The sequence below is a fragment of the Coptis chinensis genome, chromosome 8 (genome assembly GCF_015680905.1).
Source record: "Coptis chinensis isolate HL-2020 chromosome 8, ASM1568090v1, whole genome shotgun sequence".
Classification (NCBI taxonomy): Eukaryota; Viridiplantae; Streptophyta; class Magnoliopsida; order Ranunculales; family Ranunculaceae; genus Coptis; species Coptis chinensis.
In genome coordinates this window covers 6,437,569-6,457,809 of record NC_141463.1, presented here as the reverse complement: position 1 = coordinate 6,457,809, position 20,241 = coordinate 6,437,569, and the positions used below count along the sequence as shown (strand labels likewise).

Genomic DNA, 20,241 nt, shown 5'->3' with positions numbered 1-20,241 from the left:
AGTCTTGAGCAGCCACTTGAACATGAAGCCCCACTTCTTTGCAAAACAAACAATGATCTTGATAAAACATTGCACAAAGGCAAACAGATTTAAACAAAGGCGATAACATGGTCAAATATAGACCTCCATTTGCTGTTCCTCCAAAATAGAGTTCATTATCCTTGACCTTCTTGAGCGAACTAGAATTTCCTTCACTCATCGATCCCTCGTAGGATGTGGACACGAGCTTTGCTCATATAGCCTCCTTTTCTTAAAAGGATAGCTCCTTTGAGACCTTTGGCACGTGTAACAAGTTTTCCTTCTGCGGAAAACAGGCTTCATGTCCCCATCTATAAAATAAGAGAACCCCCAATTAAAATGTGATCTAGCAATTCCTTCTTAATGGTATCTTTGACAATTGTGGGTTGAACTCTACCAGAAGATACATTACTTGAAGCAGGAGTACTTTCCCTCTCTTGCAATAACTTTTCAGGGGATACATTACTAGAAATAGGAGTACTTTCTCTCTCTTGCAATAAGTTTCCAGCTACAGTAGCAAGCAACTCAAATGCACACATACTATTGTCTTCAACTTTCTTTTTATAAGAACGTTTTCTCTGAAACCGTAAAATACAAATTAGAAGTTGAACCATTTTCATATTTGGTAAAATTAGGAAGACATACAAAATGGTAGGAGTATTTACCCGAGCTGATCTAGAAGCTTTGGGTATTGTAGGCACACTGAAAGCCATTATATCCATAATCTAGCCTTTTACGTATCACCATATCTTACAAACATATACCATATAATGATTCAACACGAGCGTAGAACCAGCCTTCAAAGCGCGATTCACGGTCTACAAAAATTGAAAGACAGATCATTAATTCAGCAAACCCTCAACTAAAATGATCAAACAGACAAGATGATAATGTGCTTGTCACATTACGGTGACCATAATTCAATCATAAAAAGCATTGAAACAAAGGAGAAAGAAATGTGCTCCAACTTATGGTGATACTAAGGAGAAAGAAATGCATAACTAACAACAATTCTCTCTAAAAGAAAATGCCTTCACTTGATAAAAAGAATATTATATAGATTCCACTACAAGTAGAAGCCCATTGAAGATCTCGGATGACACCCAATTACTCCATTTACTCATGCACACTGATTCCCACCACATGCAAGTAAATTTGGAAAATAAAATTTCAACGCGTCCATAAGTTGGAAAGAGAAACCCACACAGGATTTACAAAGATTCGGTAGTTACTTGCGGGATGTGAAAGAGATTAATACTCAATAGACCATGAATTGAATCAAGTATGAGAATTCCTTAAGGATAAGATGAAAGACCGAGGGAACCCACAATCCACCCATCCCCATAAAATCAAATTCTCAAAAATGACAAAGCAGAGATCTTACATTTTACAAGTTGTGAGAATTAGCTTGGGCTTATCACACACGAGTTGAGTCCGATAATCTCTCTCTCTTATCTACAATTTACGTAAAACCAAACAATGTAATTAATAAACCAACTATAATAATAATTTTTTTTAAAACACACTACCATAAATATAACGGTCGAGTCAAACAAAAACCACTCACAAATCTCTAAACGTAAAAAAAAAAACTTTTTGAATTTTTTACTTGAGATCAAAAAGAATTTTCTACTGCTAAAGGAACTCGTAGTAACTAAAGGAACTTCTCTTAAACTTTTCTGGCTCAAGAAAGCGAGTGAAAGGATCATCGCGTGTTCATTGGTTCATTGTGCAGTGCAGTCTCGCGATACCGAAACCAGAAGGAAGGTATGTACTAGTTACGTACTGTTTTCATATACTAGAAAAGCCAAAATAATAATAAAAAGAAAAACAGATAGAAGGATAGTATGTACCAGTATGTTGCGCATAATCACAAGTAGCAACAATGGAGTTCCAACATTATGAACCTCGCATGCATCAAACAATTACACAATCATTAGTGGCAAATAAAAGTAAAAACTTCAAATTAAAATAGCTAATGGAAAGAAGAAAAAAAAAAACTAACCGGGGCTTACGATCCCCCGGTGACTACTAATTGCTCCAAGCATCTCATCATCTCTATCCATGTTGCCATCCGCACGAGAAACTTAAAATACGGAAGGCCTTGATTTCTTTACAACAAGGCAAGTCAAGACATAAAACTAATAAAAGAATTGACATCTATGTACAATTAAGATTCTAAGTCATGATAACACTAACAGTTCAAGTCATGGCAACCACAACTACATCAAAGTTTAAGGCCATATTTGTTTCTTAAGTTTCCAAACTAAAGCACAAAAACCAAAAAGTAGAGCAATCCAAAAAAGATCTAAAACCTACAAACAACAATCATACTTCAATAAGCCCATCAAGCCAAGCTATATACCCTCCTTCAACCCCGTTCAAAGTTGCATTACCATCTTGTGGACCGTCATAAACAGCAGCATCGGGAACCAATACTTCATCAATATACACTCTTCTCTCTCCACCAACCAGAATTCTGCCATGACAAATTGTTGCACCAACATCAACAGACCCCTTAGCAACTTCTGCACCAAACTTATCTAGTAATGTGACTCTAGGCTGTTCAAACCCAAAAGCGAGGGGTCAAGTTCGAGGAGTTCTTTGAAGAATGCCGTTGAGCAGAATTTGAACCAAGTTCAGTTCTAGGTGTAGTCACACCCATATGTGCTTCGGCATTGGCTGTCACATTATTGCATAGTTGTTGTTGAATGAGAACCTGCGATGGAGTAGATGATGCAAGGATATTTTTTATGTGTGGATCAAGAATTAACAACTCTAACCATTACCACTAATTGCAAAGAAAAAATTGACCTTGAGCATTGATTTGACCTCAGACATGTCTCCATCGACCTTTGATTTCAATGAAGCCATGTCGGCCTCGACCTTTGCAACTGATGTAGTGGCCATTTGGTTGATTAAATCATTTTGCCACGCAAAGCATGTTGTAGCTGCTTTCTGGTAATATTAGAACCAACTCCACGGACACGGTTCTTCTTTTCCTTGCCAAGTACTTCAGTCAACGCATCGGAGTCGATGTCTTCAGTGTTAGTCTCTCCACTCGCTAGTCTTCTTTCTGAACTGCTTTCACTTGATCCTGCAATATATATATTTTTTAAAATCAAATCAAATATCTAAAAATATATCCGATAGCAATCAAAAACTACATTTAGTTAATAGAAAGAAACAAAATTTCTACTCACATATTTTTCCCGAGCACTTGCCAAAACTGCACCATCACGGCGTTCACGGCCCTTGCACCAGTCATCTACCCGAGTCCTTTTTGCTTGAGGGTTTTGTTCTTGCTACAAGCAAATAATCAATGCTTAGTAATAGTGCTAAAGAAAGACAACTAAAGAAAATATATTAGTCAGCTAGCATAGTTAATTGTTTTGCAAATTTTATACATGATCAAACGATATTTTTATTTCAAAAGTGATACATTACCCGCTCCTTATGTATTTGGGAGAAGGTTTTCCTCCCATTAGTAGTACCAATATCATTCATTGCCCTATTGTTTGCATTTTTGCATTTCTGTCCTTTACTTTAGGTTGAAGCTCATAGTCAACAAAATCAACCCAAAGAGTTGGATTAACACCCGGTGGGCAGTTTGCCTTTAGCCGCTTCAATGCTTTCGGTGTTTGCCAAGAACTTTGACCGATCACGTCGCTTTCCACAAAGTCCTAAGTTTTTTAGGATAATTTGTCTCAACCCATGGACGAAAAAACAAAATTGGATACATTAAATTCATATTCCTTCTGTCATGAGTAAAGTGATTGATAAGAAACAATATGGTGAGATATAGATTAAAGAAAGGTAGAGTTGACCAAAAACAATACAAAAAAAAATACCGTCAAGGCTTTCCAAAATAGCATCCTTAAAGCCATCTTTCACTAGTCGCCAATCTTTAGTGTTGATGGGGATATGAAGCCTCACTTCATTCCCTATTGCAGTCTTGAAGTTGCTTGCATTTGGTCCAACAATTTGGCCATTAGACCACACCTCAACAAGCAACTTCCCGGAAGGACCTCTTAATTGTGCCGTTTTGGATGACCGAGAACTACATTCACTGTGGGAGAAGATGCATCGATCATTTGCGGTGTGTATTTCTATTACCTGACTCCATTATTCAAAAACAACCTAACAATTCCCAACAATTGAAAACATATTATCAAGGATTTCATAACACTTCAAATATGACATATAACAAACAATTATTAAGATCTTAAAAATGTAGAATAGATCAAGTAAAAAAGAAAATAAGAAAAAATAAAGGAAGAGCACGTACTATCAAATTAACCAGGATATCAAAATATTAGCATCCAAATCTAGTACATAATCATCAAAAGAGAAAACTAGTATTTTGAACATGTTTTCAAAATTACAAGTACACACACAACAATCATCGGCGTGGTTCTAACAATGATCTCAAATTAGGTTCTTTGTGCAAGAGTAGATTGAAAGTCTTATGGTACTTCTAGCTGGTCCACTTGACTAGTCATTCGCCTTGGTGAATGTATGACCACCCACCAATCAAGATTTTTTAGATCTCTCGAATAGAACACTTGATGGGCTTCTTTGGCGCAAATGGCCGGCTCATCTAACATTTTGTCAGAGCTCTTGAGCCGATTAAAATTTACCATCAACAAGTTAGAGTCTGGGCATAGCTTACAGCCATTGGTCTTATCTTCCACTCTAACCGATCACAATAAAACACCACTTCCTTGAAATTTGTGTAATCCACCTCTAGTATTTGTTTGATGACCCCATACCACATAGCAGATGCATCGATAGGATTTTTATCTTTCCTACTTGATGTGAATGTAGTAATTGCACTCATGCAAACACCACTGTCTTGAGTAAGAACGGTCTCATCGTGAGACTTAGTAGAAAATAAATAACCATTAACGTGATACTTTCGAAAACTTTTAGCTTTGAACAATGGCCCTCTAGCAAAGAACCACAATTCAGATGAAGTGTCATCATTCTCCAGCAACTACACAAAGAAAACATAACACAATTCAAAAAAGTGTAAATAATAACATAAAAATCGTATCTTCCTATCTCCATTAACTAATACCTTATTATATAACCAGTCGATAAAATCTGTTTGTATCTCTACTTCTGTCTTTGCTATCCCTTTCCTATTGCCTCGGGAATTAGATTGCAAAGACTCACGATAATCACTAAAATTTAACCAAAAAAGTTAGTATATATATCTGTCAATTTATTACGGGAAAATAGACACACATGCGAAGAACTAACACCTGTAGTGATCGTCAAGTCCATCGACTTCCAACCGAAAAAGTAGCCATCTACGGATTTGTACAAATTGCTCCGAAGACAAAATCACATCTTTACCTCCAAGCACAGGCCCCTCATCAATATATTCATCATTTTCATCTAGAAACACTTCACCAGTAGTGCTTTTGTGATTTTTGCTCCGTGGATTTGGAATGTACTCCATTGCATACCTAACAGACTCAGAAACAAGATACGACTCTGCAATCGATCCTTCAACAAATCGTTTGTTACTAGGTATATCTTTGCACTCCTTCATCGACCTATTTAAGCGATAAACCCATGAATGCATTTATTAATTTTATTTAAAACCGAGACAAAAACAATGGGGATTGAAAGAAGCATAATTTACCTCTCAAACGGATACATCCAACAATCTCTAGCTGGTCCACACATCAATGCCTCGTCAGCTAGATGCACAACAAGGTGGATGCTAATATCAAAAAATGATGGTGGAAAGTACTTTTCCAACACGCACAATGCCTCTGCAACCATGTATTTGGCATCTTGGATTTCTTTTCGAATTACAACTTTCGAACACAATATGTTAAAAAATAAGCTTATCTGGTGAAGAGCTCTCCGCAAATCAGGATGAGATGGAAAAGCATGTTGAAGTAGCACGGGCAAAAGATATTGCATAATCACATGATAGTCATGTGATTTCATTCGAAGCAAACAAGGTGGATCAAGACCGACGATGTTACTTCGGATTAGATGAAAAAAACGATGGGAGCTTCAAAATTTTTAAAGTTTTAAGAAAATTCATCTTCTCCGCTTTATCTAGAATGAACGGTGCTGTAGGTTTAACTTGTTTCCCACTTGCAGGGTCAGTTTGCATCCACTGATTTCGGTGTATGCCAAGTTCCCTCATATCCTCTCGTGCCTGGTCAGTATCCTTTGATTTGTCTTTCTTACTAAGGATCGTGTCGAGTATGTGCTCTGTAACATTCTTTTCAGTGTGCATCACATCAATAACATGACGAACTTTATGGTGAATCCAGTAAACAAGGAAAAACAATATGGACTTTCTGTACCATGCCAATGTAACTACATTACCCTCATTGTCGTTAACCACATTTTGACCGCCTCTCTTCCGCTTCTTACCAGGTTTATACTTCACATAACTCAACGTTTGCAAAAGTGCATCACCATTTAATCGTTATGGAGGAATTTTATGCTCCTCTTTCTTGCTACCCACTAGTCCCAAGTACTTGCCGCTCCTGAATGGGTGATTACCTTTAAGGAATATACGGTAATCAAGGTATACATTCTTCCTACTAGACTTCAAATATATGGAAGAAGTGTTGTCACCACAAATAGGACAAGCTTTGTAACCATGTGTTACGCAGTGACCGCTAAGTTTCCATATCTTGGGCAAATCATGGATCCCCACATTAGTATAGCTTTCAAAGTGAAGTCTTCTTTTTGTTCATGTCATAAGTGGCACTCCTTCCCACAACTCTTTCAACTTCGTCATACAAAGGTTCAAGAAAAACATCAATGTCTCCTTTTGGTGCCTTGGGACCCGGTATAAGCAAAGACAACATCTGAAACTCTGATTTCATGCACATGGAAGGGGGGAGATTGTAAGGCACAGTGATGACAGGCCAACAGCTATAACTAGTAGACTGAATGCCACGCGGATTAAACCCATCGGTTGCAATTGCAAGCCAAACATTGCGCTGCTCATTAGCAAAGTCTGGCCACTTTTCTTTACAAATTTTCCACTGACCCGAATCAATTGGATGACGCATATAAGCCACGGAAGTCTCTGCTCGTGCATGCCATGTCATCTCATGTGCTATCCACGGTATACTATACAACCGCTTAAGTCTTGGAATTAAAGGAAAATGTCTCAGTACTTTGTTAGGCTCCTTAGAATTCTTTTTCCCTTTACCCCCCTCCTTAACTTTATATCTTGGAGCTTGGCACTCAGGACATTCTGTCAAATCTTTCTCTGTCTTCCAATATAAGATACAGTTGTTCTCGCACGCATGAATGCACGTAGCCTTCATCCCTAAGTCTTTTAACATCTCCTTCATTACCGGATACTTCTCTGGGAGTGTGTTACCTTTAGGCAACCATCGCCTCAACAAGGATAAGAGTACTGTCATACTAGTTCCAGACCAACCAAATTGCTTCTTTACATTGTGAAGTTCTACAAGTGCAGAGAGAGTTGTCTCGGGACCTTCACATGCAGGATACAATTTTTCAGTTGCCTTTTTCTTATATTCATAATATCTCTTTCCTAAGTCTGGTTCAGGAACATAAGGCTCATCAAACTCTGGTCCCAGACTGCCATCACCCACAACTCTTTCATGCAATCCAAAAGAAGAGTCAACAAAGTTTCCCATCCCAATCCCGACCTCCCCAATAGTTTCTTCCTCGGTGTCTTCCATCTCAATAGCAACATCACCAATGGTTGTTTCTCCAATATTTGCAACCACTGGAGGATGAACGGCAATGTTAGATAAGTCCTTACCATGTAAAGTCCATACACAATAGGACTTCTCTATACCGTTTGAGACTAAATGGTGCTCAACATCTTTATAAGTCAACCAATACCTATTTCGACACTTCTTGCACGGGCAAGGACACTTCTTCCCACCCAACTTCCACTTTGCAAATTTAAGAAAAACCTCGACTCCCATAGAATAGACTGTGCCGCCTCTTTCCTTTTCACTCATCCATTCTTTATTTATTGGTTCAGACATTCTATACTATATTTAGACACCAAGGGAAATAATGATCAGTATAAATAACAGACAACTAGCTATCCAAGTACAACCAAAAAGCAAGAAATAAACGGCATCATAAGATTCAAATGCAGGTAACATTGTTTTCAATCCATAAGGGCAGCAACAGTTAGAACACTAAATTTTGCAGGTGTATAGCTTGTCGCTTAATGCAACATATAATTTCCACCATATCTACAACTCAAAACTAACAAATACAATGAATATATGTCATGCGCCCATATTTTTTCAGAATGAAAGAGCCACTAGGAAATTGTATTTGTGAGTACAGATGCTACTTTAACACTACCTATTGATTTGATTTATTCTAGTGCAAGGCAACTAATGAAATTAAATATGCACCAACCTAAAAGAAAAAGTCTAGCCTAGTTATACTCTTATATCCTCAACAACTAATTATCGCATTTCAAGTAGTATGTAATCCAGGAGCTATGTACATAACCAACAAAGAAGCAAACTTTTATAACCACATCTATTAAACCAATAAAGATTAATATTTTACCTCAAAATTAGACTTAGCTGCAACAAGTGAAACTTTTGAGAAAATCAGTCAACCCTTCAAAAAGGAAACATATCAAGTATGAGAAAAAACAGCTACACAATGGATAAGTGTCATACACCAACATTTTCAGAAAATTCTATCTTACAGTTGTTTTTCTAAGCCAACTGCCTAGTATGCACTACTCCCACTTACAAATCACAGACAACAACAAATTGAGGATGCCATGAATAGATTAACATACAATCAATTAGTATTTTCCAGTGAATTCTCAATCAAATCGTGCATTCTAAGATATTTAGAACTGCTTGACTGAAATGAAAACTCTTCATGCCTTTAACAAGGTAACTATAGCTTTCATACCAAACAATGTTTATCTATAACATTTGGCACATATTATTGATCAAACATAAAGCAGTAAAAGATGAATAATTATGCAAAAACACGAATTAGGCAATCATTTCAAATCAGGTAAAGGTCATCCAGTCTTCAAATCATTTCCGTTTGAACTACAATGCGAAAAAGTATTCAAAGACATTATCGAAACGGAAATCCTAGCAAAGCAATACTAATTAATGTATGAACATAAATCACCAAAAGCACAAACAACCATCACCCATTTATACACACCCAAAATCCAGGAAAAGAAACCAACTTTTTTTACTCAAAAACAAGATTACCTTTCTTTTAGGAACAGCCATGAGTTCCATAGATCCAATATTATTACCTAACTCAAAACTGGGCATTTCCAAATTTTTATCATTCTCGGGCAATAAAAATACATTCCCATGACTTCGTCATTGAAGTACCCAATGGCGCTAGAGAACAGAAGTAGCCACATGATTCCATCTTCTAGACATGCACAAGCTGTTCACTAATATACCCATCTCATTTTTAGTCTAATAAATGCCATCTTTTGCAACGAGATTGACCAAACTTTCTGAAGCATTTCAACAAACAAATATCATGCAAATCGAGTGACCAAATTCCCAAGGAATGATTGGAAGGCTCTAAACCATGTGTATAAAATATCTTAAAATAGGCCACATCGTTGCAAAAGGCAGCAGTCATTTTCTTTTTCTTGACTTGATAGGGAATCATTGAGAATCTGCGTATCCAAAAACAGTGGAAGTGCTAAGTACCCACCACTTGAAGCTTGTCTCCCAATTAAATTGTTATGGTGTTTTGTCAAGGCAGTGAAATATGGGCCAACAAGTCACAGCTGCTGCTCAAGACTCGAGAGTAGAGACAGGGCTAAACTAATCGAGCAGTGAATTCTTTCACTGAACAAACTGAATTACCCAAGACCAGCCGACCAGCTGATCGAAACAGAGTAATTGTGGTAAGTTTAAACATTCTAAAAAACAGGTCACCATTTTCCGTAGAAAGCAAGTAAACCCGAGTGCGAAATTGAAGTCGCTAATTAAAAAAACTGAAGCGGTTCAAGTTAATTTGAAGTACTTGGTTTTCCAAAGTTCAAAACCTCAAATGATGTATCCTCCGAACTATACATTATACACCATACACCCTTTACAAACTGTATAATAAAACGCGTCATCATCTAATTTTTGTATTACCTTTACTTCTTTCTTTTCGATGACTGCGTTTGGTTCTTGATTTTATTTTGACGCTTTTGTGATACAACTCAAAAATATTCACTTACTTTTATTAGCAACTCAAAAAGTTTGGAAATCAAGAACCAAAATATCCTTCCTTGGATACAATAGTGGACTCACCCCAATCAAATTCAAAATCACGTCTTCACATTTATGGGCCACAATTCCACATAATGTGCAGCCCATATGAAAAAGCTCAACACCATACAATTTGATTGAATTGACCAAACTTAAGAAGAAAACTATCGCCTTTCTTAAAAAAAAAAACGTGGAGCTTCTTCTTTTTGATGTTTGAGTCCTTTTCCCCTACTATTGTTACTATTATTATCATTAGAAAAAGAAATATAATCAATTTTGGAAAATGCACCCAAAACAACAATCTACAAAAAATAATTTTTAGCCAACGGATGGTGAGATAACAAAGAAAAGCTAAATGTCTCGTGTTAACATTATTGTTTCCCTTCAATCCAAAATGCACCAATAACAAATCGAAAAATAAAAATATATTGGGCATTGCAGATAAAATTCAATAGCTTGTGTGTTTCTTAATTATTTTTCACTATTGTAACAACTGGGAGGCAATTAATCGATTGTATTCAAGAATCAAAGCTAAATAATAACTAATTACAATAAAAATCAAATAAAACAATAAAAATGAAATCTTTATTAAAAAGCAATAAAATAAAACTCACCTCGGTAAACGGAGAGAACAAGTCTCCACGGAAAGATCGAAATCGAATCCAACACAAATTGAATCGAGTTAGTGAAATCACAGGACATATATCAGAATCAGCGTATGTTAATCTTCCAAATACCAAAAAAAGAACAAGCCCAATATTCACCACCCAATGTTCATATAAGTAAAGTAAAAAAAAAACGTACCTGAAAACCCAGAGTAGTTGTTGAACTGCTGTGGAGTTGAAATGGGTAATGGAGATTGTTTCTGAGTTTGGTGGAGTTGAAATGGGTAATGGGAAGGGAGAGTGAAGAGGCGAGATAGTTAGACTTATACTTTCTTTTGATTTTTGGCTTTTAGGCTTTTGTTTTATTTTCTTTTTTTCTCGATTTTTTTCTTTTTTTATCGGTAAAATATATTAAAAGTTGGGTCAAAAAAATAAATTGGGATATATACTAACAAAAAACTTAAGGAGTAACGGATATATCCGTAAGTAAATTGGTAACAGTTATATCCGTTAGAAATGAAAAAAATGGTCTGTTAGGAATTGACCATTCTGGTGTAGTGAATGTTTGAATTGAATTGAGCAAAGAGACAAAACCAAAAACAAAATTTGGTTTGATATGGAGAAAAAGACAAAAGCTAAAATTAAACCAGGTAAAACCAAAACTTTGTATTTCAAAGTTTTGAATCTCTCAATTCAACAAAAGGACGAAACCCAATTAAAAGCTTCACGAGAGACCAACCTATATATATGTAAGGGGGGTCTTCAATATTTCCCCTTCAGCATTTTCATGCTTTAGCCTCCACTTAGCAGTTAGTTAGTTTTCATTTCAGCACTTAAATTCTGTCCCTTTCATTTCAGCAGCTTAAATAATGTAAGTCATTTATTATTAATAATAGTCATTTCATTTCAAGTTTAATTCCTGTCCTGCATTTATTTATTTAATGTATACAGCAAGTTTAATTATTCCTTCAATGACCATGAGCTGATCCCCCCCCCCTCAGGGGGAGGGTTATGCTGCTCGTGTGAGAATCTGGATTGACTCTTTAATATTCTAGAATCACTGCTTAGGAATTAGGTGTAGATTAGACATCCGGTCCCAAAATGACTGAGATTGTACAAAATTGGAGTGCTGATGCTCCAGAACAGTCTCGCGAGAGACCCAAAATGTCTCGCGCACGACTCTCTGGTGTCAGACAGCTCTCCAATTTGTCTAGCTGATGTAGAATCAAGCCAGGAGCTGAAATGATATTCTAGAGATGAAATATTAGTTCAACTTCTTATGCTAGTGCAATGCGGCTAAGATATGTGGGCATTTCGCTAAGGATCAATACTCGACGTCGTCTCGGATTTGTCTATGAACTCGAGACGAATTAGAGCTGTAGTGATGTGGTAATATAAACTGTTAAAAAATGATTCTTGCATGAGTATGATTAACCCTCTCCCTGTTTCTCTATCTTTGTTTATTTACATCGAAATCACCGTTAGTAATTTACATTATTTACATTTCTATTAAATTAATTAAACCAACTAAAAAACCTAAAATCTTACTCATTAAAAGTTGTAATTCCAGTTGTGAATCTTACTGAGCCCTAAGGTTTGGACGATCCCTTACTCGACCTATCCTACCAAACCCACATGAGTAAGGTAAATTGACTAAAATCGGACGACTATACGGGCTTTGGACTTTGGTCTTCGGACTTTGGACTTCGGACTTAAGTACTTAAAACCAAAACGTACTAATTAGCATTTTATCAAATGGCGTCGCTGCACATCGAAGGACTCTAGACATTTAACGTAATAACTGGAATACATCAAACATAAACCCCCTCCCTTACCTCCTCATCTTTTTAATTTCCATTTCTTTTGTAATACTAATGTGTTATGTACCTTATTGCCCAGACTTTTTCTACTAACAGATATCTGTGAACCAAGTCTTGTTTATTTTCATTAGCACAGTCTAAGTATTCTTTAGGAACTTGAAGCATTGAACTGACAAAAGAGTCTCGGACGAGACTATATTAGTAGCGCGCGAGACTAACCTGGAGTATCAACACTCCGGTTTTCAGGTACATGCCACTTTCCTTTTCAGTACTCTTTTGTACTCTCTAGTCCAGTTTATCCAGTAAGTTCACGAGCTTGGGAGTTATTTCGATCCTTGTACGAGGAATCACGGGACGTCAGGTTTCAAATTCTTAAACTCCTCAAACTTTGTCGAGGATATTATTTGGTTGTTGCTATAACCTGTTTTACCTTGCATGTTTGTGTGTTGGCATGAGAACTCTTTGCATATAAATGTGGTTCGTCATTACATCTTCACGTTAACACGATTAATATGATTCGAATATATTTGGATGTATGTGTAGTTTCAAACCACCTGCTTAGAATATTTTTGTATGTGTATGTTACATCAATTCACGTACGCGGTATTCATTTGTATGAGTTCGTTCTCGACATGCTCCTAGCTCACATTTAAGTTGCACGTATCGATAGCTATAGATTATTGCATGCGTAGGACACATTTCTATTCACATAGATTTGCATATGTAAACTTCCCGTGTAAAACTAGCATGTGTTAATTGTATGTTTAGTTTCTATTTTGACATCTATCATTTTTAATTGCATGTTTTGTAATCACGTCTCCATAATACATTAATTACGTAAACTAAAAATTAAAAATTAAAAAAATAAAAAAATAAATCCTAATAATTAAAATTTCATCTTAATCATCTTAATAACACCCCACATAATACACTATCATAAATCATCATCCTATTCCATCAGTGCCTAGGAAACTTGAAAAAAATTGAGGTTGCCTAATTAAAGAACGTGCTAGCACGAACAACCTCCTTCAATTCTATCAGGTAACCTGGCTGCTGGAATATTCACACGTTGTCCTAGCTTACCTACTCAAGTTAGCAACAGCTCAGGAAGATGTGCTTCACCTCCCTCCTCCCTTAATTCTAAAATCTCTAGTCATAATTCGTTCCTTATGAGCTTTGAATTAAAATTTGTATTTGTATGAGACTATGGTCTGGTAAACATAAGGAATTAGAACTTATATATCATCGTCGGAAATACAATAAACAACTACTTATGCTATCTCCTAGACATAGTTCCTCCTCCGTAAACCAACCTCGTCAAACATCTCCATTGCCATTATCTCCCTTAATTATGGCCCAGAAAAATCCCACAGTCGAGAAACCCCTTTCGGATTTCTATACTGCCTTACAGGAAGGACCTGCTTCCTGCATTAAACTCGATGCTATTGTAGGTGATTTTCGCATTCTGCCATGGTTTAGACCATGAAAAACCGTACAATCATCTTCGTTGGATGCAACAAGTAGTCACCACTTTCCGCCATCCGACAGTTACAAACAAACAAGTCTTGCTTAGGTTGTTTCCCTTCACCTTAGCTGATAAAGCTTCAATTTGGCTCGCCGAACAAGCGCCGCAATCCATTGACACATAGGCCAAACTCGTACAAGTATTCATGATAAAATTCTATACTCAGAAGAAAACTACAGAAATGCTTCAAAAGATTCAATTCTTTCGCCAACACCCCCAGGAATCCTTTTCGGAAGTATGGAGCAGATTTACTGATCTGCTTCTCGAATGTCCCCATCATCAACTCGACACCGCTGTATTAGTCCGTTCATTCTTTAATGGCCTCTCTGACCATCAAAAGGAAATATTATATATTATGAATGGCGGTTGTTTCATGGACAAAGGCGCTACTGAAACATACACTTTCCTTGAGAAACAGGCTTCACGAAGCACCCATTGGGGAAACACTGATTCTTCCAGATCTTCTAAAGACACTCCTACCAAAGTTACGTCTATGTTTGAGGTCAAACCCGATCCGGAATTAAAAACCCTGATCGAGTCCCTAAACAAAAAGGTTGATGCTCTTTCAGTTCAAGTAAATGATCAAAAACCCAAACAGGTCATGGCTACCAACGCTTCCCCATGTCCTCTTTGCTTAAGTCCTGAGCACACCGATTCTTATTGTCCTTTGGTATACGAGTGCCCTCCCCAATCTTCTGAAGAGGCTTGTGCTTTTAGCATCCCTAATGCACCTTGGCGACAACATCCCCGAATTTGGCTTGGGTATCCCCTGCCTAACAACAAGCTCTTTCGGGTGTCAACAACGCTTCTGTACGACCACCCACGAACTACAATTCTTACCGTCAAGGAAATCCTCCACAATTCCAGCAAGGGCAAAATAATTTTCCCAACAATGCAAATATAGGGTACCAAAACAACCGCAACCTTGTTCCCGCTAATCAAGGATATGGCTACCAAAATCAACCTGTAAACAATAACCGTGAACTTGTTCCTAATGCTCCACTGGTACAATCATTTGCCCGATAAAAGCGGTTGAAACTTTTCTGACTTACATTAATCAACAGAATCAAATCTTAGCATCTATCCAACGATCTCTTCATTTTGTTAGCACAAGATAAAAGTCAAAAAGCGTGTTCTCCGGCCAAGCAGTTCCAAACCCTAAGCCTACAAACACCGCCTTTGAACTCAACAATGCACCAGGATCTAGTAATCCAAGCTAGGGTGAGGTAAATGCCATTACCACTCTTCGTTCTGGCTGAACCATCGACAATAATATACGTATGCCAGATGAAGAATCAACGGAAGCCACGACTGACGTCCTTCCAACTCCTACCTCGCAACCTATAACGGACGAAGTTGTTCTTTCCAAATCTACACCCACGTCCCTAGGAAAAGACGCCACTGATCCTTATGCGCGATTCCGCCCAAAAGGTCCATTCCCTGCCCGTTTGGCAAAGAACAAACGTGATGAACATTTCGATGAGATCCGTGAAACCTTCAAAAATTTGACCATAAACTTACCTTTTCTAGATGCGCTTAAGCATTTGCCCAAGCATGCCAAGTTTTTGAAGGACATGTGCACCACCAAATGACGTACGAATGTTCCTCAACAAGCGTTCCTCACTGAGCAGTTTCCCTCAATCACTACTACCAATGGTGTGGTTAAATACAAAGACCCAGGTTGACCAACTGTACCATGCACGTTGGGCGACAAGTATACCGCTACCGCACTTTTAAACCTAGGCGCCAGTGTTAACCTACTTCCCTACTACTTATTTAAGCAGTTAGGTCTTCATGAATTAAAACCTACCAATATGACTCTACAACTCGCAGATCGCTCCATCAAGTACCCAAAGGGCATAGTAGAAAACGTCATAGTCAAGGTCCAAGATTTTTACTACTCTGTTGATTTTGTCATTCTAGATACCGAAGTGGCATGTGATTCCATTCCTACCATCTTGGGATGTCCATTTCTTGCAACTGCTAACGCTCTCATAAATTGTCGGGACGGTTCGATAACGTTGTCTTTCGGGAACCTTTCTGTCGAACTCAACGTGTTCAAATTAATGAAACAATTTCCCGATCCTATAATAGAGGGTGAGATTAGCTTGGTTGATAGCCTGGCACACGATTATTTCACAAACTCTTTTCCTAAAGATGAGATACACCAATTTCTTTCTTTTGATAATCCTGAGTTTGACGATGACTCGTACATCAAGGATGTCCATGCATTATTAGAGTAAGTACCACTATTTGATCCTACTACTGCGGTGCCAACTAATTCAGAAGAACTGGACTCGATCTTTTCCATTGAAGAGACGGTCGCTCATGAATCCTTAATCCCCAATCCTCCAACTCTAGATTTAAAACCTATACCCTCTAATTTGAAGTACGTGTATCTCGATCCCGATGGTAGTCACCCTATAATAATTTCTGCTCACTTAACTACCGACGAAGAAGCACGTTTGATTCGTGTCATTCGTGAACACTGCTCTGCTATCGGTTGGTCCTTAGATGATATCAAGGGAATAGACCCTAGCGTATGCACGCATCGTATACATCTCGATGATGGCTCAAAGACATTGCGAGAACCGCAACGTCGCCTTAACCCCGCCATAAAAGAGGTGGTGAGAGAAGAAGTTTTACGTTTACTTGATGCAGGTATCATATACCCTATCTCTGATAGTGACTGGGTTAGTCCTGTCCATGTTGTTCCTAAAAAGTCTGGCATTCAAGTTGTACAGAATGAAAATGGTGAATGTATCTCCACTCACATTCCATTAAAATGGAGAATTTGCATTGACTATCGCAAACTTAATGCCAGAACACGTAAAGATCACTTCCCTCTTCCATTCATTGACCAGATGCTAGAACGTTTAACCGGTCATGTTTACTACTGTTTTCTTGATGGCTATTCCGGCTACTTCCAAATTGTCATCGATCCCACCGATCAAGAAAAGACAACTTTCACATGTCCCTTTGGAACCTTTGCATACAGGCGTATGCCTTTTGGTCTTTACAATGCCCCATGCACCTTCCAACGCTGCATGTTTCATATTTTCAGTGATATGGTGGAACATTATATGGAAGTCTTCATGGACGACTTTTCCATTTACGGAAATTCCTTTGACGAGTGCTTATCCAACATTTCTAAAGTGTTAAAACGTCGCGAAGAGAAAAATCTAGTCCTTAATTGGGAGAAGTGTCATTTCATGGTTACCAAAGGACTTGTTCTAGGTCATATTGTTTCGGAAGACAAGATAGAGGTCGATAGAGCTAAAATTATTAAAATTGCTTCGCTACCTTTCCCACGTACAGTTCGTGATATCCGCGCCTTTTTAGGCCACGCTGGGTTTTACAGGCGATTCATTTAGGATTTTTCTAAAGTTGCTCGACCTTTAACCAATCTCCTGCTTAATGATGCGGTATTCGACTTCAATTTCAATTGCAAACAAGCTTTTGAAACTCTAAAAACCACCCTAACTACCGCACCTATCATTCAACCCCCTGATTGGTCTCAACCATTCGAACTGATGTGTGACGCTAGCGACTTTGCTATTGGCGCCGTACTAGGCCAACGACGTGATGACAAACCCATTGTCATTTACTACGCTAGTAAAACTCTTAATGACGCTCAATGTAATTACACAACAACTGAGAAAGAGTTCCTAGCTGTTGTCTATGCTTTAGATAAGTTTCGCCCTTACCTAGTTGGATCATCCACCATCGTATATACTAACCACGCCGCACTTCGATACTTACTCGCGAAAAAGGATGCAAAACAGCGATTGTTCCGCTGGATCCTTCTCTTGCAAGAATTCACCCTGGAAATCAAAGACAAGAAAGGAATCGAAAATGTCGTGGCCGACCATTTATCAAGGCTGGTTGGTGACATTGATAGTGATTCTGAAGCCATCTATGATTCCTTCCTAGACGAATATTAATTTGTACTTTATTTTCTCATCTCCATGGTACGCGGATATCGTTAACTACCTAGCTACTGAGGAAGTTCCTTCCTCTTGGTCACGTCCTGATCGTAAAAAGTTCTTATCCACTGTAAAATATTATTTCTGGGATGACCCCTACCTCTTTAAGTATTGTTCTGACCAACTCATTTTTTGCATTCGGACGGGAGCACACCGACGTATTATCCTTTTGCCATGAACAATCTTGCGGAGGTCATTTCAGTGGAAAGAAAATTGCGGCCAAGGTGTTACAATGTGGTTTTTACTGGCCTACTATTTTTCGCAATGCACACGAACATTACATAGCCTGCATTCGTTGTCAGCACCTAGGTCGAATTACAAAACACAATATGATGCTCCTAAATTCTATCTTGATTGTGGAAATTTTTTATGTTTGGGGCATTGATTTTATGGGACCCTTCCTGGTTTCTCAAAGTTTTCTCTACATTCTAGTCGCTGTAGACTATGTGTCCAAATGGACTGAGGCACTCGCATGTCGCTCAAATGACCATAAGACTGTCGTGAAATTCGTAAAAGAAATATTTTCTCTTGTTTTGGTGTCCCCAAAGCTATCATCAGTGATGGGGTTACACATTTTTGTAATAAGTTTTTTGGATTTCTAATGAAGAAATATAGAGTTACTCACAAAGTTGCTACTCCATATCACCCACAAACGAGTGGCCAAGTGGAAGTCTCCAACAGAGAGATAAAGTCTATTATGGAGAAAACTGTCAATCCATCAAGAAAAGACTGGTCTCTTCGCCTATCGGATGCCTTGTGGGCCTACCGAACAACATTTAAGACACCTATAGGGATGTCTCCTTACCACATTATTTTTGGAAAACCTTGTCATTTGCCAGTTGAACTTGAGCATCGTGCCCTTTGGGCCATCAAAAGCCTCAACTACAATATCAACGAGGCAGGCGAGAAGTAAAAACTGCAATTAAATGAGCTTGAAGTGATTCGGAGTGATGCTTATGATCTCTCGAAATCCTACAAAGCTAATATGAAAAGAGTGCACGACAAGCACATTTTGCGTAAGGATTTTAAAATTGGCCAAAAGGTTTTCTTGCATAACTCAGATTACACATTTTTCCTGGTAAATTGAAAATACGATGGTCTGGTCCTTTCATTGTGTCACCTGTGACACATTATGGGGCAATCTCTTTGCTTAATCCACAAGATAACAGTGAATTTCAAGTCAATGGACAACACCTAAAACATTACCACGAATTACATTGAACAGACTCTTCTTCAGGATCCGGTCTACATAGACTAGATATTTCGTTTGGTGTACTCAATCTTGTTTCTATAGAGGGTACGCCATTTTGGTAGCTGGTCCATCTTCTATTTTATGATCTCAAAAGTTCTTTGAAGTGTGTGGTTGCAAGCGCCGGAACCTTAGTCCATGGAAACTCTATTTCAGAACTGAGTATAAATGTCTTCTACAAAATGAGCAAACGTGCTTGTTGGTAAACGATGGGTACCTAAAATTTCACTTCCTTCCTTCTCTTCCCTTTTTTACTCTCTGCCTCGTGAACTTCAGCTAATCATTTGGTGTAAGTCTCACTCATCACGAATAGGGAATGGTCGTAGTACTTTTGCTCGTAAACGACGTGTGCGAAAGATGGGATGGTGTATGCATTGTCAAACACCCTTTTGTCCAGGTCTTGACTTCCTATCCGATATTAGCCAATTTAAGGTATACTTTTGTCTGACACCAGCTATGCAGGATAATCTTCGCCGCCGCGTCGTTTCTCCCATGGGTTGGGAATCATCTTGAAAATCTAACGTTAAAAGACTCACAAACGTCTTGAGAATCTGACAGTAAAAGACTCGATTCGTCTTAAGGATCTGACGTTAAAAGACTCACCTTGTAGATATGTATATATTGTTGCCTTTTATAAACAAATTCCCCGTGCTTTAAGTTGTACACATAGAGGTTCGTGTTCAACCTCGGATGTTGCATACTTGGAACACAAATGGGCAATGGATTCCACCAGACCAACCCCTAGAATTGGTTACATTGAGTTCCCTTTGGGGTGGTTTGAGGATAGC

At 38.1% G+C, this 20,241-nt stretch overlaps 1 protein-coding gene across 1 annotated transcript; it reads right to left on the bottom strand.

The window, feature by feature from the left end:
* Positions 1-6,725: 6,725 nt before the first annotated feature.
* Positions 6,726-8,033, bottom strand: LOC147479583 (uncharacterized). The gene has a single exon (XM_086578451.1). It carries the CDS (start codon positions 8,031-8,033, stop codon positions 6,726-6,728), a length of 1,308 nt encoding a protein of 435 aa, XP_086434577.1.
* Between the last annotated feature and the right edge of the window lie 12,208 nt (positions 8,034-20,241).